We start from the raw sequence: 18,990 nt of genomic DNA, 5'->3' as shown, positions 1-18,990 counted from the left end.
TTGTCGGCGCCACCGGTTTATACTCCCGGCGCCGCCAGTACACGGTGCCTTCGCCGGCACTGTGGGTGGAGGTACCGCATGTTCATCCCCTGCCCCCTGAATCGATTTCTAGATTATCCAGACTTGCGATTAGGTTTCCTGACTCGTTTGGGCTCCGAATTAGGTCCGGTTTGAACCCAAATGTAGGGAATTTAATATATTTTAATTTTATGCACTCTAATAAGCTAGACCCGATATAATCTAGACCTTGAAGTCCAAATATGTAACATAAAGTATAATCCGGACCCATGAGCTCACAGTTGGCGAACCCAGCCATATCCAGATCGAGTTCGGGGATCACCTAAACTCGGAATCGATCTCGGTTTGAATCAATAGAACCGTATCGATGAGACAGACAACTTCTGTGATCTGTCCGAGAACTAGTTCTAACCACACAGACGGTCAAATACGCACGAGTTTCAGGCGCTCAAAAGTCAACGAGGTTTGAAAGTATTCTTCACCTTATGCAATAACTGCCCGTGAGCACGTTTGCAATGTTTACCGCTTTCCAAAAACATGTTAAATCTAATATTAACAAGGTAAAGGATTAACCACGTTAAATTAGCTAAATCAAATCAATGACATCCAATCACCTAAACATCTTAAGACTAACACGAAAATGTAGTAAAAGGTTGTATAGATCATTTAAGATCACCTAATAAAATCAATCAAACTTAGACTCTTGGTCTAGGCTTTATGCATGTAATCAATCCAGACTAACCAGACTTCTGTTATATGTTAGAAACCATTAGGTTTAAATGTTTGCTTAGAAGTACCTGCTACTTGTTTTACATAACCAGTACATATCGAGTCATATGCGTGGCATACGTGTTTACGGCTTTTTACAGACTTGTTTATATTTCCAGCACTATATCCTATGGACTGCTATTGTATGTTGAGATGAGAATAACCGAATATGTCCACTAAATAAAACTGGTAACTGATAAGTCAAGCACACGAGTCTCGGGGAGGTCCACGAACCCGGTCTTTTGGTCTAATGCACGATAATCTTACCCATATACGAGCAAGGTTATCTAGTCGGTATAAAAGACATTTCCTAGTTGAACTAGGTGGCGACTCCATTTTTCAAACCTTTCCAGATTCGAAGTCAACCATAAGTTTGGGCGAGCTGCCCCGAAATCCCGCTCTGCTCACACCAGTTCGTCTTCCTCGTACGAACCCGGATTTGGATTCGTTTGAGGAAGACGAACGGCGGTGCCGAAGCGGTGGCCGGCGGAGTCTAAAATTTTGAAGTTTCGAGATAAAATGAGATTCAATTAAATTAATTAGAATTCTAAATTAATTTTATTTAAGTTTAGGTTTAATTAAATTTACTAGGATTTTTGTTTTAGTTAATTAGGAAATATTAGTTATTTTTAAATATATATAAATTTTATAATAATATAATTAATTCATTTGATTTAAAAATTTGGTTTGATTTTAGTTGGATTATCATGTGATTTGTTATGTGGTTTGGTTGGATTAGGAGTGTTGTCATGTCAGTAATTTGCTCAGTTGACAGTAATGTGATAAATATATTGGCAAAAAATCAGTTCAATTCAAGAGATGACTATAAATGATAAAGGATATGCTAAAACAGGATAGTCCAATCGATTTTAATTAAAAAATTTGCTATAATTGACAAAAGCGGGCGGATGTTTGTTATTTTATTGAAATTAAACCCAATTAATTTTTTTTTAATTATAATAGACATGTGTGAGCTATATGAATAACTCATTTCCTTTGATATTTCCTCCGTGTATAAAAGTAGACAAAGCTTGATTTGCACATACATTAAAAATTAAAGGTTAAAACAGTTGTTTATTAATTTCTCATTATAATCTTAATTTAGTTATTTAAACATTTTAAATATTATTAATTTTGTATTTAGAAAATATTCATTGATTTTGAAATTAAAAATAAATTTTAAAAAATTAAATTCATGGTTATAATTTTTATATTGATAAAATGATAATTTATGATGATGAAAAGTATAATAGAAATAGTTTTTTTTTTTTGCTAATTGGAGAGGGAAGATGGTTTTGTGGGAGAAAATGAACCCACGACCTAACAATTTTTACTGTCCAGCGTTATACCATTTGAACTATAGCTCATTGGTATAATAAAAATAATTGAAATTATTAAATAATCATATTAACATTATAAGTTAACTATTTTGTTGAAATGGAATGTCGCATATATTTTAGGAGATATGAAAAACTATTATATAAGCGTTTGGAGGATATGGAAAATTAGGAATTATCGTATTTTCAATGAAGAATAAACTGATTATACGGATTCAATTTTTCTTTATTTTGTTAAGGGTGTGATTCAGTATAAATATCACGATTATTCTTTTATTTACAGTGATGTTTTTAAGAGTTTAGATTTTTTTTCTTCTTTGATTAGAAATTGTAGCTTTTTGTACCTTTCACTCCTTAGTTTTGTGCTAATATAATTACCATTTATAAAAAATAAATAAACTTTGAAATGTATAAAATATAAAATTTGTTTATTTTCATGCGACGACATAAATTTTTAATGTGATCGTATGATGAGTCAATTTAAGTCCTCCACACTACTTTTTCATTGATTAAATTAGACAAAATAATTTTTTTATTCGTAATTTCCACCATTTTATCAAATATATTTTTGAAAAATATATAATATAAATATTCTGATTTATCAATTTTATAAATTGAAATAATTATGTCCAAATCTCAAATTATACCTACTTTTGAAATTTATTTTATAAATTTTTATTTTGATTGATCTTTTATTTCAGTTTAAAAAACGGTTATATATATAGATTTAAAATAAAGTTTATATATCCGAAAATAGGTTGTAATTGAAGAATGTATATATATCCTAATTCATAAAATTTACGGACCAGGATGCTCAAATTATTTTTAGAGATAGATTTGATAAATGAACAAAATGTAGATATAAAAAAAGTAGTTTACCTTTAATTTATATACATATGAATGAGTTATAAGATTTTCACCTGTTTATTGTATATTTAATAAAAACATCGCATTGAAGACTCATGGCCTATATATAATAGGTGGATATGAATGGTATTCATTTTGTTGTGCCCACATACTATTTGAAGGTGACAACTAAGTCTCATAATGCAAATTACTAACACAAATATGATATATGATTTAATTTTCCTTCACTATACCTGAAAAACGTGCATGAAACATATATATATATCAAGATTTCTATTATTATTTGAAACTGTGTTTTTAATTTTAGACATAAGTATGCAATTGTTTTTGACAGAACTGTTAGCTGATAGCTTTTAAGTAAATGGACAGAAATTAACTACTCTCACATTTACAGGTCAACAATAAAACTATTATTTCAACAAATTGTATCTTTATATTAAGACGTAAGCAGTTTGTTTGATTAGTTTAATACTATTATACTAATCTAAATCAATTATAATAATTTGATAATTTATTAAACAAAAACCAAATTAAATAGATAAGGAACAACAAATTTTGATATGATTTTCTTTTATTTTTATTGGTTTAAAGAATTGAAGTATTTTATATATGACTGTTATTATAGTTTAACTGTGTTTTGTTGATGTCATAGGCAACATATATTCTGTCCATATAAATCAAAATGCCACAAACTAATTATTTTGTTGACTGAAACTTATTATAAGTATATTGGGTAATTGAGTTTTAGGTCAGCGTATTTTTCAGGAATTGTGAAATAATCACCGACCTTTAAAACGTAAAGATTTGGTTACTAAACTATTATTTATGTTAAGAAGAAGGATTTGTGGTCAAAGAAACCAAATATTGTTTCGAGTCGATTTTTGGTTGATTATGTGTATATATAAAATATAAGATATTATTTGTTATAAATAATCAAAAATTGATCACAACAACCTAAAATCACTTAAAAACCTTCAAAAATCACAAATTTAAAAATTCGATCGCCATTATATATTTCTTGGAAAATATAATACCGCCAGAATATTACCCTAAGTTTATATTAGAGAGTTTTATGAATGATGCTCTTCTATAAATAGTGTCCATTTGTAGCCCCTTAAATTTCATACCAATCTTTTTCCCTCTCTGTCCTCCTCACTTAAGAAGACATTGTTAGGATTTTAGTAAGAAAATGGTAATATTTCCAGGGAAGGTGAAGAAAGGAGCATGGACGAGTGAAGAAGACGAGAAGCTCGTGGCTTACATTCAACAGCACGGCCATGGAAGCTGGCAAGCCCTGCCTGCAAAAGCTGGTGAATAAATAGTACATATTCTATCATATCATATAATAATGCATGACTAAATTATTATTGAGTAATTAATTAATATGTGTGTATATTGTTTAGGACTTAAAAGGTGCGGCAAGAGCTGTAGACTGAGATGGATTAATTACCTTAGAGCAGATATCAAAAGAGGCAACTTCAGTTTGCAAGAAGAACAGTCCATTATTCAACTCCATGCCCTTGTCGGAAATAAGTACCAGATCTACACTATTTTAGCTAGACAAAACAAATTATTAAATTAAATTCTAATGATCATACTTTGTGTTAAGTTACACTTGTTATCATCACCTTATATTAATCAAGTTTTGCTTCTCAAAACAATGCTACATTTATCATATTATATTTTCTAAACTATCATATTTATATTATTTTGAACCTTTTCAAATATTTAGAATATAAAAACATAATTGTATGTATACTTTTTATATTATCTTTAGAAAAATGTATAAATCTAAAGATAGTTTTCTTAACTATCCTTTTTGAAATCATTTAATTATTTTGTTTAACCCATTATAGCTCTCTTTTCTTGAATCAGCATCCATTTTTAATTTTTTCTTGTTATTATTACTATCCTTTGTTAAAATGGAAACATAACATTTTATTCATTGTTTGATTTGATTTAAGGTGGTCAGCTATAGCAGCTCATATGCCAAAAAGAACGGACAATGAAATCAAGAATTATTGGAATACCCATATCAAGAAAAAACTACACAAACTGGGCATCGACCCCACAACACACAAACCACTAGCAGATTCCTACGGCTCCGGCTCCGGCTCCGGCCACGGCCAGAACGCCGGGCTAAGACACATGGCTCAATGGGAGAGTGCACGCCTAGAAGCCGAAGCCAGATTAGGCAGAAAGTCTACACTGCCTAATAATACACTCAACCATTTCCCTGCCCTAATTAGTTTTACACCAACCATCACCCTTCATCAACACACTACTGCTACTGCTTCTAATGCTCATAAATCCGACTACAATGATGTCGTTCCTCCGGTAAGGTTACCGTGCCTTGACGTACTACAAGCATGGCAAAATCTAGCTCGTGCAAATAATGAGGAACTTCATCAAGTAGCTAAGGAGAAGGAAATGGACAGTGTTGATTATAGTGCATGGTTCGCAGAAAATAATGATTATGAATGTACTGACCTAATCCACCCAACTTGGGCTAGCATTATTCCCCAAGATAACTGGAATAATTTGATGTATTCTGTGGAGTCATTCTATCCACTCACGTTTTGAATGGATTTATTAATGTCGTACACTGTCCGAAATTTAAAGTTTGTTTGGCAGTCGAGAAAGTAATAAAGAGGAGGTTAGGGTTTGATGCATTGATACTCTGTTGAAAGAGATGCTTTGTTATTACCTTCTCAAGGAATAAATATGTTCATTTAATTATCTGCTCTTGCTTTCTAATACTAATGTCAAGTCTATATCTAGAAATCTAAATATTTTATCTTCTTGGCCAAATATACAGATTGGACCCTCTCGTTTGGTTCGGTTTTGAATTTGGACCCTAATGAACTTTTTTTTCCGATGATGGTACTTAACGTTATAAAATAATTTCACATCAGACCCTCCGAACCTAAAACGCCACGTGTCCGTTAGTGACTGGCCAACTTAGCGCTGACGTATTAGGTTCGATGGTTCATATTTGCCAATCATTAATGGACATGTGGCATTTTAGGTTCGGAGGGTCCGATTTGAATTTTTTTTATAACGTTAAGTACCTCCATCGAAAAAAAGTTCATTAGAGTCCAAATTCAAAACCGAACCAAAATGAGGGTCCAATATGTACATTTAGCCTATCTTCTTACTAATTCAATTCCTATTTTTGATAAATTATCTTAATTTTGAAAATAATTAAATATCATTGATTATTCGATTTTAAATCTAAGTGTTTTTAATAGTAAATTAGAAAAAAAATTGTACATCTATTTTCTTAATTTTTTATTTTATTTTTATAGTTTTACGTATGACTTTTAATTATTATTCTTATTCAGTACGTCATATTTTAATTGAAGTAATTTATAAAACTAAATTCAAATTACTACTAACTTTTAAAAATTAAATTACTAATGACACTAATGGACAATGATCGCGTTAAAAGTGAATCGAGGAAAGAGTCAATTTGGTTCACCAACTCAACTTATGATCCAATAACACACTTTCAACCATTTTAATCATTTTAATTAGGACAATACTTTTAATTTTCAAATCACTTCAAAGTATAATGAATAAGTTTAAGGACCAAAAATTATTCAATTTTGTCCTTAATTGATATAAAATAAAAAATATGTCCTTAATTTATTTTAAAATATAAATTATTGACCTAAATTTATCAAAATAGATGCAAGTAAACTATTTGATCGAGTCATAAATTCAGAAACTGAATTGACCCTTAATTCAAAGTAAATTAACTCAAAATTAAGCTTATGTGAAGTGGAATAATTTTAAAAGGAGAAATATAAGAAACCGTACAAAATATAGTAAAATCCCAAATGCTACCTTAGAGAGGGGTGAATAAGGTGTTTTAAAATTTAAGAGGAGATTAAGAGATAGAGATTGATACAAGAGATCTAGAGTGGTTCGGATCACAAGTCGATCCTACTCCACTACTCATTTACTGATTGAGATTTTGATAATTTATTATAATGTGTTTTAAAACTAAACACTAACTAATAGAAAGAGATTTTTTAGAGCTGATCTCAAACTCACAAAGTGATTTTTTAATGCTAATCACAAACTTACAAACACTTAATGATTAATCAAACAATTGATAATCAACAAAAAGAAAGGAAAGCAATCAATGTAAATTGATGCACAATAAATGTTTTAGAAATGAGAATTGAATGCTTGTAATCTTTGGTTGTTGATAAAATGTCTGAACAAATAATGAGTTAGATAAGGGGTATTTATATCCCCATCAACAAGCCCAAGAGTCTTCCGGAAGAAAACTCAAGATTGTGCTGAAAAGCACCCTGTCGCACTCGAGATCAACATTGTAACACCCGCGATATTCAAAGGACATGGAAATGTCCAATTGGAGAAGGTTAAGTGTCATATTCTGGTTGGGTTGCTAAAAAGAGCCGTTGGACCTCCAACAGTCACATAGGTCGCGCCCGAGATCCATTTGTAGCGCCCGTGATTAAGGTCAAAACCCTAAGGGTTTTTGGCTGACTCTGTGTCGCGCCCGAGATAAGGAGTATAGCCCCGAGATATGTACTATGTCGCGCCCGTGATGCCGAAGACATCTCGGGCGCGAAAAGATACTGTAACTAGTCAGAATTTCGATTTTTTGATTCTCGCTAGAAAGCTCTGATTTGACCCGGGATGGTTTCTATATGTTCCTGCACACTAATGATTAGACTCTTTAAATTGATTGTCAAACTCAAAATTAGGGTACAAATGGGACTTGGTCCAACAATCTCTCCATTTTTGATTTTGACAATCAATTTATGGAAATGGCTAAGTTAGTGGGAGTTTAAATGAACTTTGGCTCCCTTAACGCACTAGAAATTAAAATAAATTAAGGCAAGCATAAAGTAAATACGATTTTAAAAATTTAGGCATTTTAGTAAAAATTGCTTAAAAACTTAGGCATTTTAGTAAAATTTGCACTTTTGAGATATATGAAAAAAAAATTATAAATGCAAATATCTCTCCCCCCTTTCTCAAGATCAAAAAGAGTTAAAGGCATTATCAAAGTAAAAAAAAAACGGAAAATAATAGAAACAATAAGCAATTTAAAGCATAAAAATAGCACAAATTGACAAAAAAAAAACACTTATATTATCAATTAAAGGGCTAACAAGACTTTGCAAAAAAAAATAAACACATAAAACATGTAATTCACAACTAGGTAGGAATTACAAGGCATTTTTGATAAAGATTAAAAATGCAAAAAAAAAAAAAAAAAAACACAACTTAAAGCATAAAAACATAAAAATGCATGATGTGAATGAAATGCAAGTAATCAATCCTCTTCATCATCACCAAGATCTTGAGAAGGCGTGTATTGAACATAAAATCGATTCCTTAAGTCACCAAGGTCATATGTTCAATCCGTCGAAAACGACCATCCATAAGAGACATCCTTCCAAGCATTTGCTCATTTTGAGCATAGAGTAAACCAAGCATTTGAGCGGTGCTTTGACCGGGAGTGTTGGGTTTTATAGGTTCATAACGCAGCGGAATTTCAAAAATTTATCTAAAAACCCAAACCAAGATCCATGTAATTCGAATTAACAGAATAAGTACTTACTTGTATGTCGAATTCAACAGCAATGTAGGAAGGAAGGAGGTGGTTCACTTTGGTGATACCTGGCCTCGGATCAGAAACGCCTCCAAAAGAACGCGTCCTCTACGAGTATCCACACGAACAGACATTAGCCAAAACTAGTGCTTGTGTGCTAGCACTATTGCTTCACAAGCAATTTCGAATTTTAGTGATTTCGTGAATAATGAATTTCGTGATCCTCAAACCAATTGCTTAATGTGTATTTATAGTGATAAACAACACTAGGGTTTGAGACAAATTCGAATTTCAATCTCATTGCAATTCTACAAGTTTATGTTTATCAAAAACTCCTTTTTGATAATTATCCATATATATTAATTACTATATTTATTATCTTCCAAAAAATAATAAATTAAGGAAAACACTTATCCTTAAATTTCGAATTAATATATATATTTATTAATATATATATATTACGAATTATATATATATATATATATATATATATATATATATATATATAATTAATCACTTAATCACATTGGGCTTGCACAACCCATAACTGTTTTGGGCCTGTTCTTAGTGTGCGACCCTGTAGGTTCATATAACGTTGGCAGTAGGCTCGAAATCCCTATTTCAGCCCACAAGTCATAAGTGGCCTCTAACAAGACATTATGACTACCCAAGTTATACGAATATCGATAATCCGATTTAACCATTTACAATAATATTTTAATCCCTTTGTCTCTCGATATCCTGATTGAATATAAGGCATAGTCCTGTCATCCTTATAATATTCAATCATTAGTTTCTTGACTCTAAGTAGACTGAAAATGATAACTCCTTATCAATTAGCATGGCCATGCATTTCCTTCAGTCTATCTTTTTCAAGGGGCCCATAGATATCTTACTCAAATAAATGAGGGACAAATTCCTTCTCAGTCACTCACATTTCTCACATAGTTACTTTCATATCCAATGACAATCTATTCCATTATCTTGTTAAAGATAATGTAAGACTGTATCAAAACATGAAATAGCTATGTAGAAATCCATGATGATTTCAAGGTCAAAGGATTATACTAATAGAACTGTAATGAGAACTACTTATAACAGTGATCTATGTAGTATTCTCACAGTGGGTCATCCAGTGCCTTATTTCTCAAATAGCACCTATGATTTGACTTAATATCTCATATACATGATTAGTAAAACATAATCATCAGTCAACATCATACTAGTCTCAATGTTCTATTAAGATTAGGGATAGATGGTATATAATTCTTTTATTAAACCTAAGGGTTCTACTATCAAGTCACATACTTGATGACCTTAGAAAGAATTAACCATTCAAGTATTTTAATCATTAATATAAAATGATAAAAACTGCCAATCAATAAATAACAAAATGATAAAGTCAAAACATGGTCAAACATGATTGACCTAGTGCATATCACTAACAGGGAGGAGGAACCCATTGGGGATTGAATTCCGGACCATGATGGCCTTGTTCTTGTTCTTGTTGAAGATCTTCCATGGCCTCATCCAATTCCGCTTTCAAAACATCCGGTTGAACCTGACCTCCAACATGCGCTTGCCTTTGCCTTTTCCGTGTAAGGCGATGAACTTCGTGGGGGATTGTTCTTTCTCCATACAAGTACTCATAATGCTCTACCACCACATTAAAAGCATTAACTCAATTGACAAAGTACTCAACATCGAGAAAGGACTTGTTCCATGCTACAACCGCGCCATGTCCTTGTCAAAGAGCGGGAGAGTAGCCTTGGCCTTCTTGACCATGGCGGTAATGAAAGAACCAACCCGGATACTACTCCTTTTCTTGCTAAGATGGACAAGGTTCTCCATGAAATAGCGAGCACAAGAAAATTTGGTGCCACTAACCGCACACCACAAGAAGAATATATCCTTGATCGGTACCTTTTCATTACCTTCATGCCTTCCATTGATTAAGTCATTATGCGATGAAGGACAAATAATGGAAGAGTGGAGATGGATTGGCAATAGTGGTTCTTGGATCATGCCTTCCTTCGGTGCTTATCTCCGCCAAAAACTCATGAACGTTAAAACCTTCAACCCGTAAATAGCTTGTCTCATGCCCCTCTTCAAAACCAAAACAATCATTAAGTTCCTTAGGGGTTAACTTATAGATTTTTCCTTCAACTTGAAAGGTAACCCCATAGAAACCGGATCTATGATTCTCATTTGTGATCAAGTGAAGAGTTGAGGGTACCTCTTTTGTGCTTTCCTCGCGATTCCCACACAGAAACTTCCACCAACCCAAAACGTCAATATACCCACAAACTTGAGCCGCAAGATTATCAAAGGTCATGTTTGAAAGATCGGGAAACCTTGTGCCCTCTACTTCGGCAAATTCCATATGACTTCGGCGAAGAGCGATTTCTTCCATGTCGAGAGTGGGAAGTTGGGTGCTTGAGGAGCTTTGGCCGATAGGACGTTTTCCCTTGGAAGGAGCAACTTTCTTGGGAGCTATGGTATGAATGAGATAAAATGAGGGATGAAAAGTTGTAGAAACTTTGATTTTTTGGGACTAAAAAACGTTCAGATTTTTGAAAACTTTTTGTGTATTGCCCCCGAGATAGACATGTAGCGCCCGCGATATAGAAAAAATAGCCGTTATATTCAAAAGCTGCTTATATCGCGCCCACTACATATGGATCTCGCCCGCGATACAATTAGAGCCAAATTTTTTGCTTTCTGTTTAAATATCGCTGCCGCGATTCATCCATCTGAGTCGTGATACACCAAAATCAAGCAAAAAAATGCAATTTTCATGGAAAAACATAATTTTCTCAATGCCAAGCCTTAATTCCAACATATATGGATAATTAATGAGCAATAAGTACCAAAAATATGTAAATACCATAAAATGGGATAACCATATGAATTGGTCCAATCAATCAAAACAATTGAAGCAAGTAAAAGCACAAATCAAATAAGCAATCCATCATGCAAATCAATTCAAAGTGCTCCATCAAGCGTACCAAGATCTCTAATAATAAAATGCATACGTTCTTTATTAAGAGGCTTGGTAAAAATATATGCAAATTGGTTAGTTGTATCGATGAATTCGACTACAACGTCTCCATTTTGCACATGATCACGAATAAAATGATGACAAATATCTATGTGTTTACTCCTAGAGTGTTGAATAGGGTTCTTGGATAGGTTAATTGAAATAGTGTTGTCACATTTGATGGGAATGTGGCTAAGTGTAACACCATAATCCAAAATTTGTTGCTTAATCCATAGGATTTGAGCACAACAGCAACCGGCCGCTACATATTCGACTTCTGCGGTTGACAAAGCCACAGATACTTGTTTCTTGATACTCCATGAGATCAAACTATGACCCAAAAATTGGCAAGTCCTGGAGGTACTTTTACAGTCTAAAAGACAACCCGCATAGTCGGCATCGGAGTAGCCAAGCAACCTAGGGTCCACATTTCTAGGGTACTAAATTCCTAGGTTCAAAGTGCCATGCAAATACTTGAAAATACGCTTAATGGCATGCAAATGGGATTCCTTAGGACAAGTTTGAAAACGAGCACATAAACATACACTAAACATAATATCGGGTCTACTGGCGGTAAGATATAGAAGTGAACCGATCATACCTCTATACATTTAATTTCAATGCATTTACCCGATTCATCTTTGTCCAATTTTGTTGTTCTGCCCATAGGTGTCTTGCTACTTGATGAGGCCTCCATGCCAAATTTCTTGAACATTTCCTTGGTGTACTTGGATTGATTGATGAATATTCCATCCTCATTTTGTTTGATTTGAAGTCCAAGGAAGAACTTGAGCTCCCCCATTAGACTCATCTCAAATTCCCTAGTCATACACTTAAAAATATCTCCACAAAGAGACTTATTAGTAGCACCGAATATGATATCATCAACATAAATTTGAACAAAAAGAATATCATGCTTATGAGTTTTTGTAAAAAGCGTTGTATCAACCTTGCCTTTGGAAAAACCATTTGAAAGCAAAAAATTACTCAACCTATCATACCAAGCTCTAGGAGCTTGCTTTAAACCATACAAAGCCTTGTTGAGTTTGAAAACATATTGTGGATGCCGAAAATCTTCAAAATCGGGAGGTTATTTAACATAAACTTCCTCCTCAATAAAACCATTTAAAAAAGAACTTTTGACATCCATTTGAAAAAATTTGAAATTCATGCATGATGCATATGCTAACAACATACGAATTGCTTCTAATCTTGAAACCGGAGAAAGTGTCTCCTTATAATCAATGTCTTCGTCTTGGTTATAGCCTTGAGCAAGCAATCAGGCTTTGTTCCGAGTTATCGCTCCGCTTTCATCCAACTTATTCCGATATACCCATTTTGTTCCAATAATGGTATGACCATTAGGAGGAGGGACTAACTCCCAAACTTTATTCCTTGTGAATTCATTGAGTTTATCTTGCATAGAAATCACCCAATGTTCATCAACTAGCTTCACTAACATTAATGGGCTCGAATTGAGATAGGAATGCAACATTTGCGAAAGTACAGAATTGAGAGAGAGTGCTTACTCCCCTTGAAGTCTCAACAATAATCAACTCTTGAGGATGACTTTTGTTAAAAGCCCAATCCTTAGGTAGAACATGGATGGGTTGAGCCGGAGGAGGAGATTCAGATTCCACCTTACTCTCCTCTTGAGGTGGTTGAGGTATCTCCACTAGACTTGTAGGAGCTTCTTAATTTTCAACCAAAGAAAGATCCTCAAAAGAACCTAAAACTCATGACCAAACGAGTCCTTTTCCGGAAAATCCTTGGAGGACTCATCAAATACCACATGCTTAGACTCCTCAACAATTAAGGTACGCTTGTTAAAGACTCTAAAAGACTTGCTATTAGAGGCATAGCCTAAAAATACACCTTCATCCGTTTTGGAGTCAAATTTTCCAAGGTCATCCTTGGTGTTTAATATGAAGCACTTGCATCCAAATACTCTAAAGTATGATATCTTGGGTTTTCTTCCTACCCAAAGCTCATAAGAAGTTTTCTTTAAAATTGGTCTTTTAAAAATACGGTTTGAAACATAGCAAGCGGTGTTAATAGATTCGGCACACAAGTAATGAGGTAAATCATACTCATTGAGCATAGATCGAGCCATTTCAACCAAAGTGCGGTTTTTCCTTTCAACAATCCTATTTTGTTGAGGCATTCTAAGAGAAGAAAAATTATGAAAATAAAGGATTCATTTTGAAATTCGATTCCATGATCACTTCGAATACTTGAAATAGGTAAATCTTTTTCTTTTTGAACACGCTTTGCAAAACTTTTATAACCGTTAAAAGCTTCATTCTTTGAGCCAAGAATATAACCCAAGTGAATCTAGAGTAATCATCAACTAACACAAATGCATACTGTATGCCACACAAACTAGCAACTCTCATAGGTCCATACAAGTCCATGTGAAGCAATTGTAATGGTCTAGTGGTAGAAATAACATTTTTAGCTTTAAAAGAAGACTTGTGTAGTTTCCCCATTTGACAAGGTTCACACACTTTTTTTTCTGAAAAATTTAGCTTGGGCAAACCTTTGACAAGTTCATCCTTGCTAACCTCATTTAAGAGGTCTAAGCTAGCATCACCAAGTCTACTGTGTCACAACCAAGATTCATCGCTAAGTGATAGTAAACACTTGCCATCTCGGTTTTCAAGCGTATCCAAGTCAATTATGTAAGTGTTTTGCCTTCGATTTCCTTTGAAGATAACCGTGTTATCCATTGGTTGGATAACATAGCAAGCCTTGAAATTGAAGTTGATATTATAGCCCTTATCACACAATTGACTTACACTCAAAAGGTTATGTTTTAGACCATTAACAAGCCACACATTTTCTATAGAAGGAGAAGAAGAGTTACCTCTCTTGCCTATCTCCATTTGGCATCATCACCGAAGGTGACTTTTCCCAACTTTTTATGTTCCAATTGGTTGAAGTTGGAGATGTGGCCGGTCATGTGCCTAGAAGAACCGCTATCGACATATCATTTGGTTTTATTCACCACGGTTTTCTTTGGCACCTAAAACAAACAAACTCAAGCTTTAGGTACCCAAATCACATTGGGTCCTTGGAAGTTAGCACTAGAATAGTCTAAAGGAATTAACCTTAATTGGACTTTTCTAACATAGCAATCAACATTCTTATGACCATATCTCATGCAATAAACACATTAAAGTCTAGAGGACATGTGAGCATAAGATGGATAAGTCTTGGCTCTAGGAGTCTCACATGTGTGAGCATAGCAATATGCACAAGAGTGATCATAAGTGTATCTATGAGCATTGTTATGAGAATGAGCACAAGGATATGAATGAACATGATTCTTTTTCATACTTCTCTTCTCCCATTTGTGACTATATTGAGAAGCATGGGTATATCTAGGTGGTCTTGTACCCACTTTGCTCTTAGGCTTAGGAGCCACAAATGGCTTAGCCTTGAGAGCTTGAGCATACCTCTTCTTCACCTCTTTTGGTTTGACCAAAGAAGGAGGAACTTCTATTGAAGAAGTTTGAGGTGAAGAAGATTTCATAAAAGTAGTCACACTTGAGGAAGAGGTATTGTGACTATAGCCAAGCCCAAATTTATGGTTGGGTTTCTTTGGGAATCAAGAAGATTGTCCAAAAATTCCTTCCCTTTGTGAAATCTTTAGATAGAGCTATTTAGAGAAAGAGTTTCACTCTTTAGTGTTTCATTTTCCTTAAGCAAGACATTGACATCTTGCTTAGGGATAGATTCTAAAGAGGACTTTAAGTCTTGAATTTCTTTCTTAAAATTGAGCATCTCATTGTTAGCTTTAAAGGCTTCCTTTTTGAAAAGCTTCATTTTGGCATGATGTCACTAAATTTGTTGGTTAACTCATTTATCATGTCATGGCATTCATCATCAATCTCATAAACCAAAGAGTCATCAACCAAAACATCTTCAATGTTGACAACATTAGTAACACTAGCAACATTTTTCATAACAACAATATCACTAGTACTATCATGAAATTCTATACCTATGTCATCCCAAGAGATAAAGGGGTGGAGTACTTACCTCGGATGGAGACTCATCAACTAAAGCCATGAAGCAAAAATTTGCTCTTGCCTCTTCTTGCCACTCTTCATTGGATCGATAATCACTTTCATCATCCCAAGTGGTGATGAATCCCTTCTTATCCTTTTGAAAGGATTTCCTTTTCCCTTGTCGATATTCCGGTCTAGTATGACCCGGTTTGCCACAACCATAGCAAGTGACATCTCTTCTAGGAGTAGGAGTCTCTTGTTTGGAGTTGGATGATCTCTTGAAGTTTGAGGACTCACCCTTTTGCTCATATTATTAAACTTGAGACTTTTTCCTTATCCTCCATTCCCTTACTTTCTTAGACAATAGCACCATTTCTTCATCTTCTTCTTCATCACTTGCATTGAGCTCCTCTTCAACCTTACTTTCAATTGCTTTAGCCTTCAAAATAATTTCCTTAGTTTTCTCTTCTTGAGACTTCTTCAATTCTTGAATTTCTTTCATGTAAGTCATCTCAGGAACGAGCAAGTTTCTAATAAGTTCATCGGTTCTCAAATTCCTTATGTCATGGGATTACTCAATGGCGGTTATCTTCGGTTGCCAATCAAGGAGAGGCAATGAACGAAGAATTTTACCATTGATTTCACCAAGAGTATAGTGCTTACCAAGCTTTTGAGATTGATGGTAATGCCAACGAGTCTATTGGTAGTTTCGGTGACACTCTCATTTGGCTTGTTCTTGAACCCTTCATATTCTCCAGTGAGAAGCTCAACCTTCTTGTTCTTGACTTGAACGGTTCCTTCATGGTAGTTCTCAAGAATCTTCCACATATCATGAGCTGTTGTGCAGTGTTGAACCCTTCCTTGCTCTTCTCTGCACAAAGAAGAAAAGATCACACAAATAGCCTTCCGGTTGAGAGCATTAGCTAGAACATGATCCTTGGTCAAATCTTTTCTTGGCCAAGGTATAACACCACCATTTAACTCTTAAGTAGGAGCTACATAACCATCAAGAACCATATGCCATAAGTTCACACCATCCATATCAAGATAGTTTTCCATACGGAATTTCCAATTAGGATAATCCGTTCCATCAAAGAAACGATGAAGAGTAAGAGTGAAGTTTTCGGTAGCCATTTGGATCGAAGAACTCCCAATTAAGCAATAAGATGAGTAATCTAGCTTTGATACCAATTGAAATCCCAAATGCTACCTTAGAGGGGGGTGAATAAGGTGTTTTAAAATTTAAGAGGAGATTAAGAGACAGTGATTGACACAAGAGATTTAGAGTGGTTCGGATCACAAGTCGATCCTACTCCACTACTCAATCAAAGATTGAGATTTTTATAATTCACTATAAATGTGTTTTAAAGCTAAACACTAACTAATACAAAGAGATTTTCAAAACCTAATCTCAAACTCACAAGTGATTTTTCAAGACTAATCACAAACCTACAAACACTTAATGATTAATTAAATAATTGATAATCAACAAAAAGAAAGGAAAGCAATCAATGTAAATTGATGCAGAATAAATATTTTAGAAATGAAAAATTGAATGCTTGTAATATTTGGTTGCTGATAAAATGTCTGACCAAATAAATGAGTTAGACAATGGGTATTTATATCCCCACCAACAAGCCTAAGAGTCTTCTAGAAGAAAATTCAAGATTGTGCTGAAAAGCACCCTGTCGCGCCTGCGATCAACATTGTAGCGCCCGTGATATTCAAAGGACAGGGAAATGTCCAATGGGAGAAGGCCAGGTGTCATCTTCTGGTTGGGGTGCTCAGAAAGAGCCGTTGGACCTCCAACGGTCACATAGGTCGCGCCCGAGATCCATTTGTAGCTCCCGTGATGAAGGCCAAAACCCTAAGGGGTTTTTGGCTGACTATGTGTCGCGCCCGAGATAAGGAACATAGCGCCCGAGATATGTTTGTCGCGCTCGCGATGTTGAAGGCATCTCGGGCGCGAAAAGCTACTGTAACTAGTCGGAATTTTGATTTTTCGATTCTCGATATAAAGCTCCGATTGGACCCGGGATGGTTTCTATATGTTCCTGCACACTAATAAACATGATTAGACTCTTTAAATTGATTGTCAAACTCAAAATTAAGGTTCAAATGAGACTTGGTCCAACATTTAGCAAATCTGAGGCGGAAGAAGTAAAAAAAAGTAGAAAATTATAACAATTGCTAAATAAATACATGTAAATATAATGTTTCATATAAGCGTAATAGAGGTATAATTCAAACCGGGACTCAAAATACAACTATCAAAAAAATCAACAATAACTTTAACAATTTTTAAAGAACGTCGGGTTAAAACCATCGAGACCCGAAGATTTATCATTATGCATAATAAATGCGGCTCTTCTCACTTCATCACAAGTAACCAGCCCTATCAATAAATCATATACGACAATCTGTAATGTGAGGCTCTATATCGACAAAATCACACACAAGTCCCTCGTATCATGAAAGAGATCGGTAAAATACCTCTTGACAATACTATTCACCTCCACTTTTTAAAAATTCCACACCCCTTGCTCATCTTTCAATTTTTCTATCTTGTTCCTCCTTCTCCAGGTATTTGCAGCATTGTGAAAACTTAGTATTTGTATCTCCATCAGACAACTAAAAACACTGACCTTCTATTTCTAGTGAACCTCCTCCTCTATTAGAATATTATGGTAATCTATCACTTCCGCCACATACAATTGAGAGCATCCTGCCTGTTTAATAGATTTTGAATCCGCCTCCTCTTCTTCTCAATAATCTTATGATAATTGGGAGACTTGTTGATTATTCTATACCTCCAATCTCACTTAAGTATCTACCAGCTTGTCCCTGACATTGCTATAACTCCTCATCCATGCATCTACTACTTCATGGCAAATACCCTTTAAAAGCCAAATTTTATTAAACCTAAAGTTGGGTTTAATTTTTATAGTATCCCGTTTGAAAAACTTAAGCAAAATTGGGAGATGGTCTGAACTAGACAAGTCAATATTCCAGAATGCAATCTCTGGAAATTTATCCAACCAACTCGACGTACATAAGGCCATATCAAGCCTCTCCTCCACCCTACTAAGAATTTTCTGGTCTCTACTCCATGTAAACTGATAACCAGAAGCCTCCATATCTAATAGTCCGCTCCATGAAACAGCTTTCGGAAACCATCAATTAATCACACTAGCTGATCCGCCCCACCCTTCTTCTCCTCCATAGAGAGGACGTCGCTAAAGTCTTTTAATATACACCACATAAGATTACTATTAGAGCTAAGTTTGTTTAGAATACTTTATGACACCCCCATCTAGTTCTTCTCCAGACACCCATAAAAACCAGCAATTC

The 18,990-nt window shown here is 34.4% G+C and overlaps 2 protein-coding genes across 2 annotated transcripts; one reads left to right on the top strand and one right to left on the bottom strand.

Moving 5' to 3' along the window:
- The first annotated feature begins 4,109 nt into the window (after positions 1–4,109).
- On the top strand, positions 4,110–5,726 carry LOC126688231 (transcription factor MYB106-like). The gene is made up of 3 exons (XM_050382860.2): positions 4,110–4,300; positions 4,394–4,523; positions 4,955–5,726. The coding sequence occupies exons 1-3, from the start codon at positions 4,180–4,182 to the stop codon at positions 5,571–5,573; spliced, it is 870 nt and encodes a 289-aa protein (XP_050238817.1). The 5' UTR covers positions 4,110–4,179; the 3' UTR covers positions 5,574–5,726.
- Positions 5,727–17,278: 11,552 nt separating this feature from the next.
- LOC126687619 (uncharacterized) lies at positions 17,279–18,776 on the bottom strand. The gene is made up of 4 exons (XM_050382175.1): positions 18,474–18,776; positions 18,015–18,074; positions 17,890–17,906; positions 17,279–17,333 (listed from the first exon to the last, which is right to left on the bottom strand). Exons 1-4 carry the CDS (start codon positions 18,774–18,776, stop codon positions 17,279–17,281), a joined length of 435 nt encoding a protein of 144 aa, XP_050238132.1.
- Between the last annotated feature and the right edge of the window lie 214 nt (positions 18,777–18,990).

This window comes from Mercurialis annua, linkage group LG6, assembly GCF_937616625.2.
Source record: "Mercurialis annua linkage group LG6, ddMerAnnu1.2, whole genome shotgun sequence".
NCBI lineage: Eukaryota > Viridiplantae > Streptophyta > Magnoliopsida > Malpighiales > Euphorbiaceae > Mercurialis > Mercurialis annua.
This window is presented reverse-complemented; position numbering and strand designations above follow the sequence as displayed.

Excerpts from the sequence above, each read along its gene's own strand:
- LOC126687619 (XM_050382175.1), bottom strand. The coding sequence starts at position 18,776 with ATGGAGGCTTCTGGTTATCAGTTTACATGGAGTAGAGACCAGAAAATT. Across the intron at positions 18,075-18,473 it reads GCAATGTCAGGGACAAGCTG|AGCCTCACATTACAGATTGT; the intron begins GTAGATACTTAA and ends TTGTCGATATAG.
- LOC126688231 (XM_050382860.2), top strand. The coding sequence starts at position 4,180 with ATGGTAATATTTCCAGGGAAGGTGAAGAAAGGAGCATGGACGAGTGAA. Across the intron at positions 4,301-4,393 it reads AGCCCTGCCTGCAAAAGCTG|GACTTAAAAGGTGCGGCAAG; the intron begins GTGAATAAATAG and ends TATATTGTTTAG. Across the intron at positions 4,524-4,954 it reads CATGCCCTTGTCGGAAATAA|GTGGTCAGCTATAGCAGCTC; the intron begins GTACCAGATCTA and ends ATTTGATTTAAG.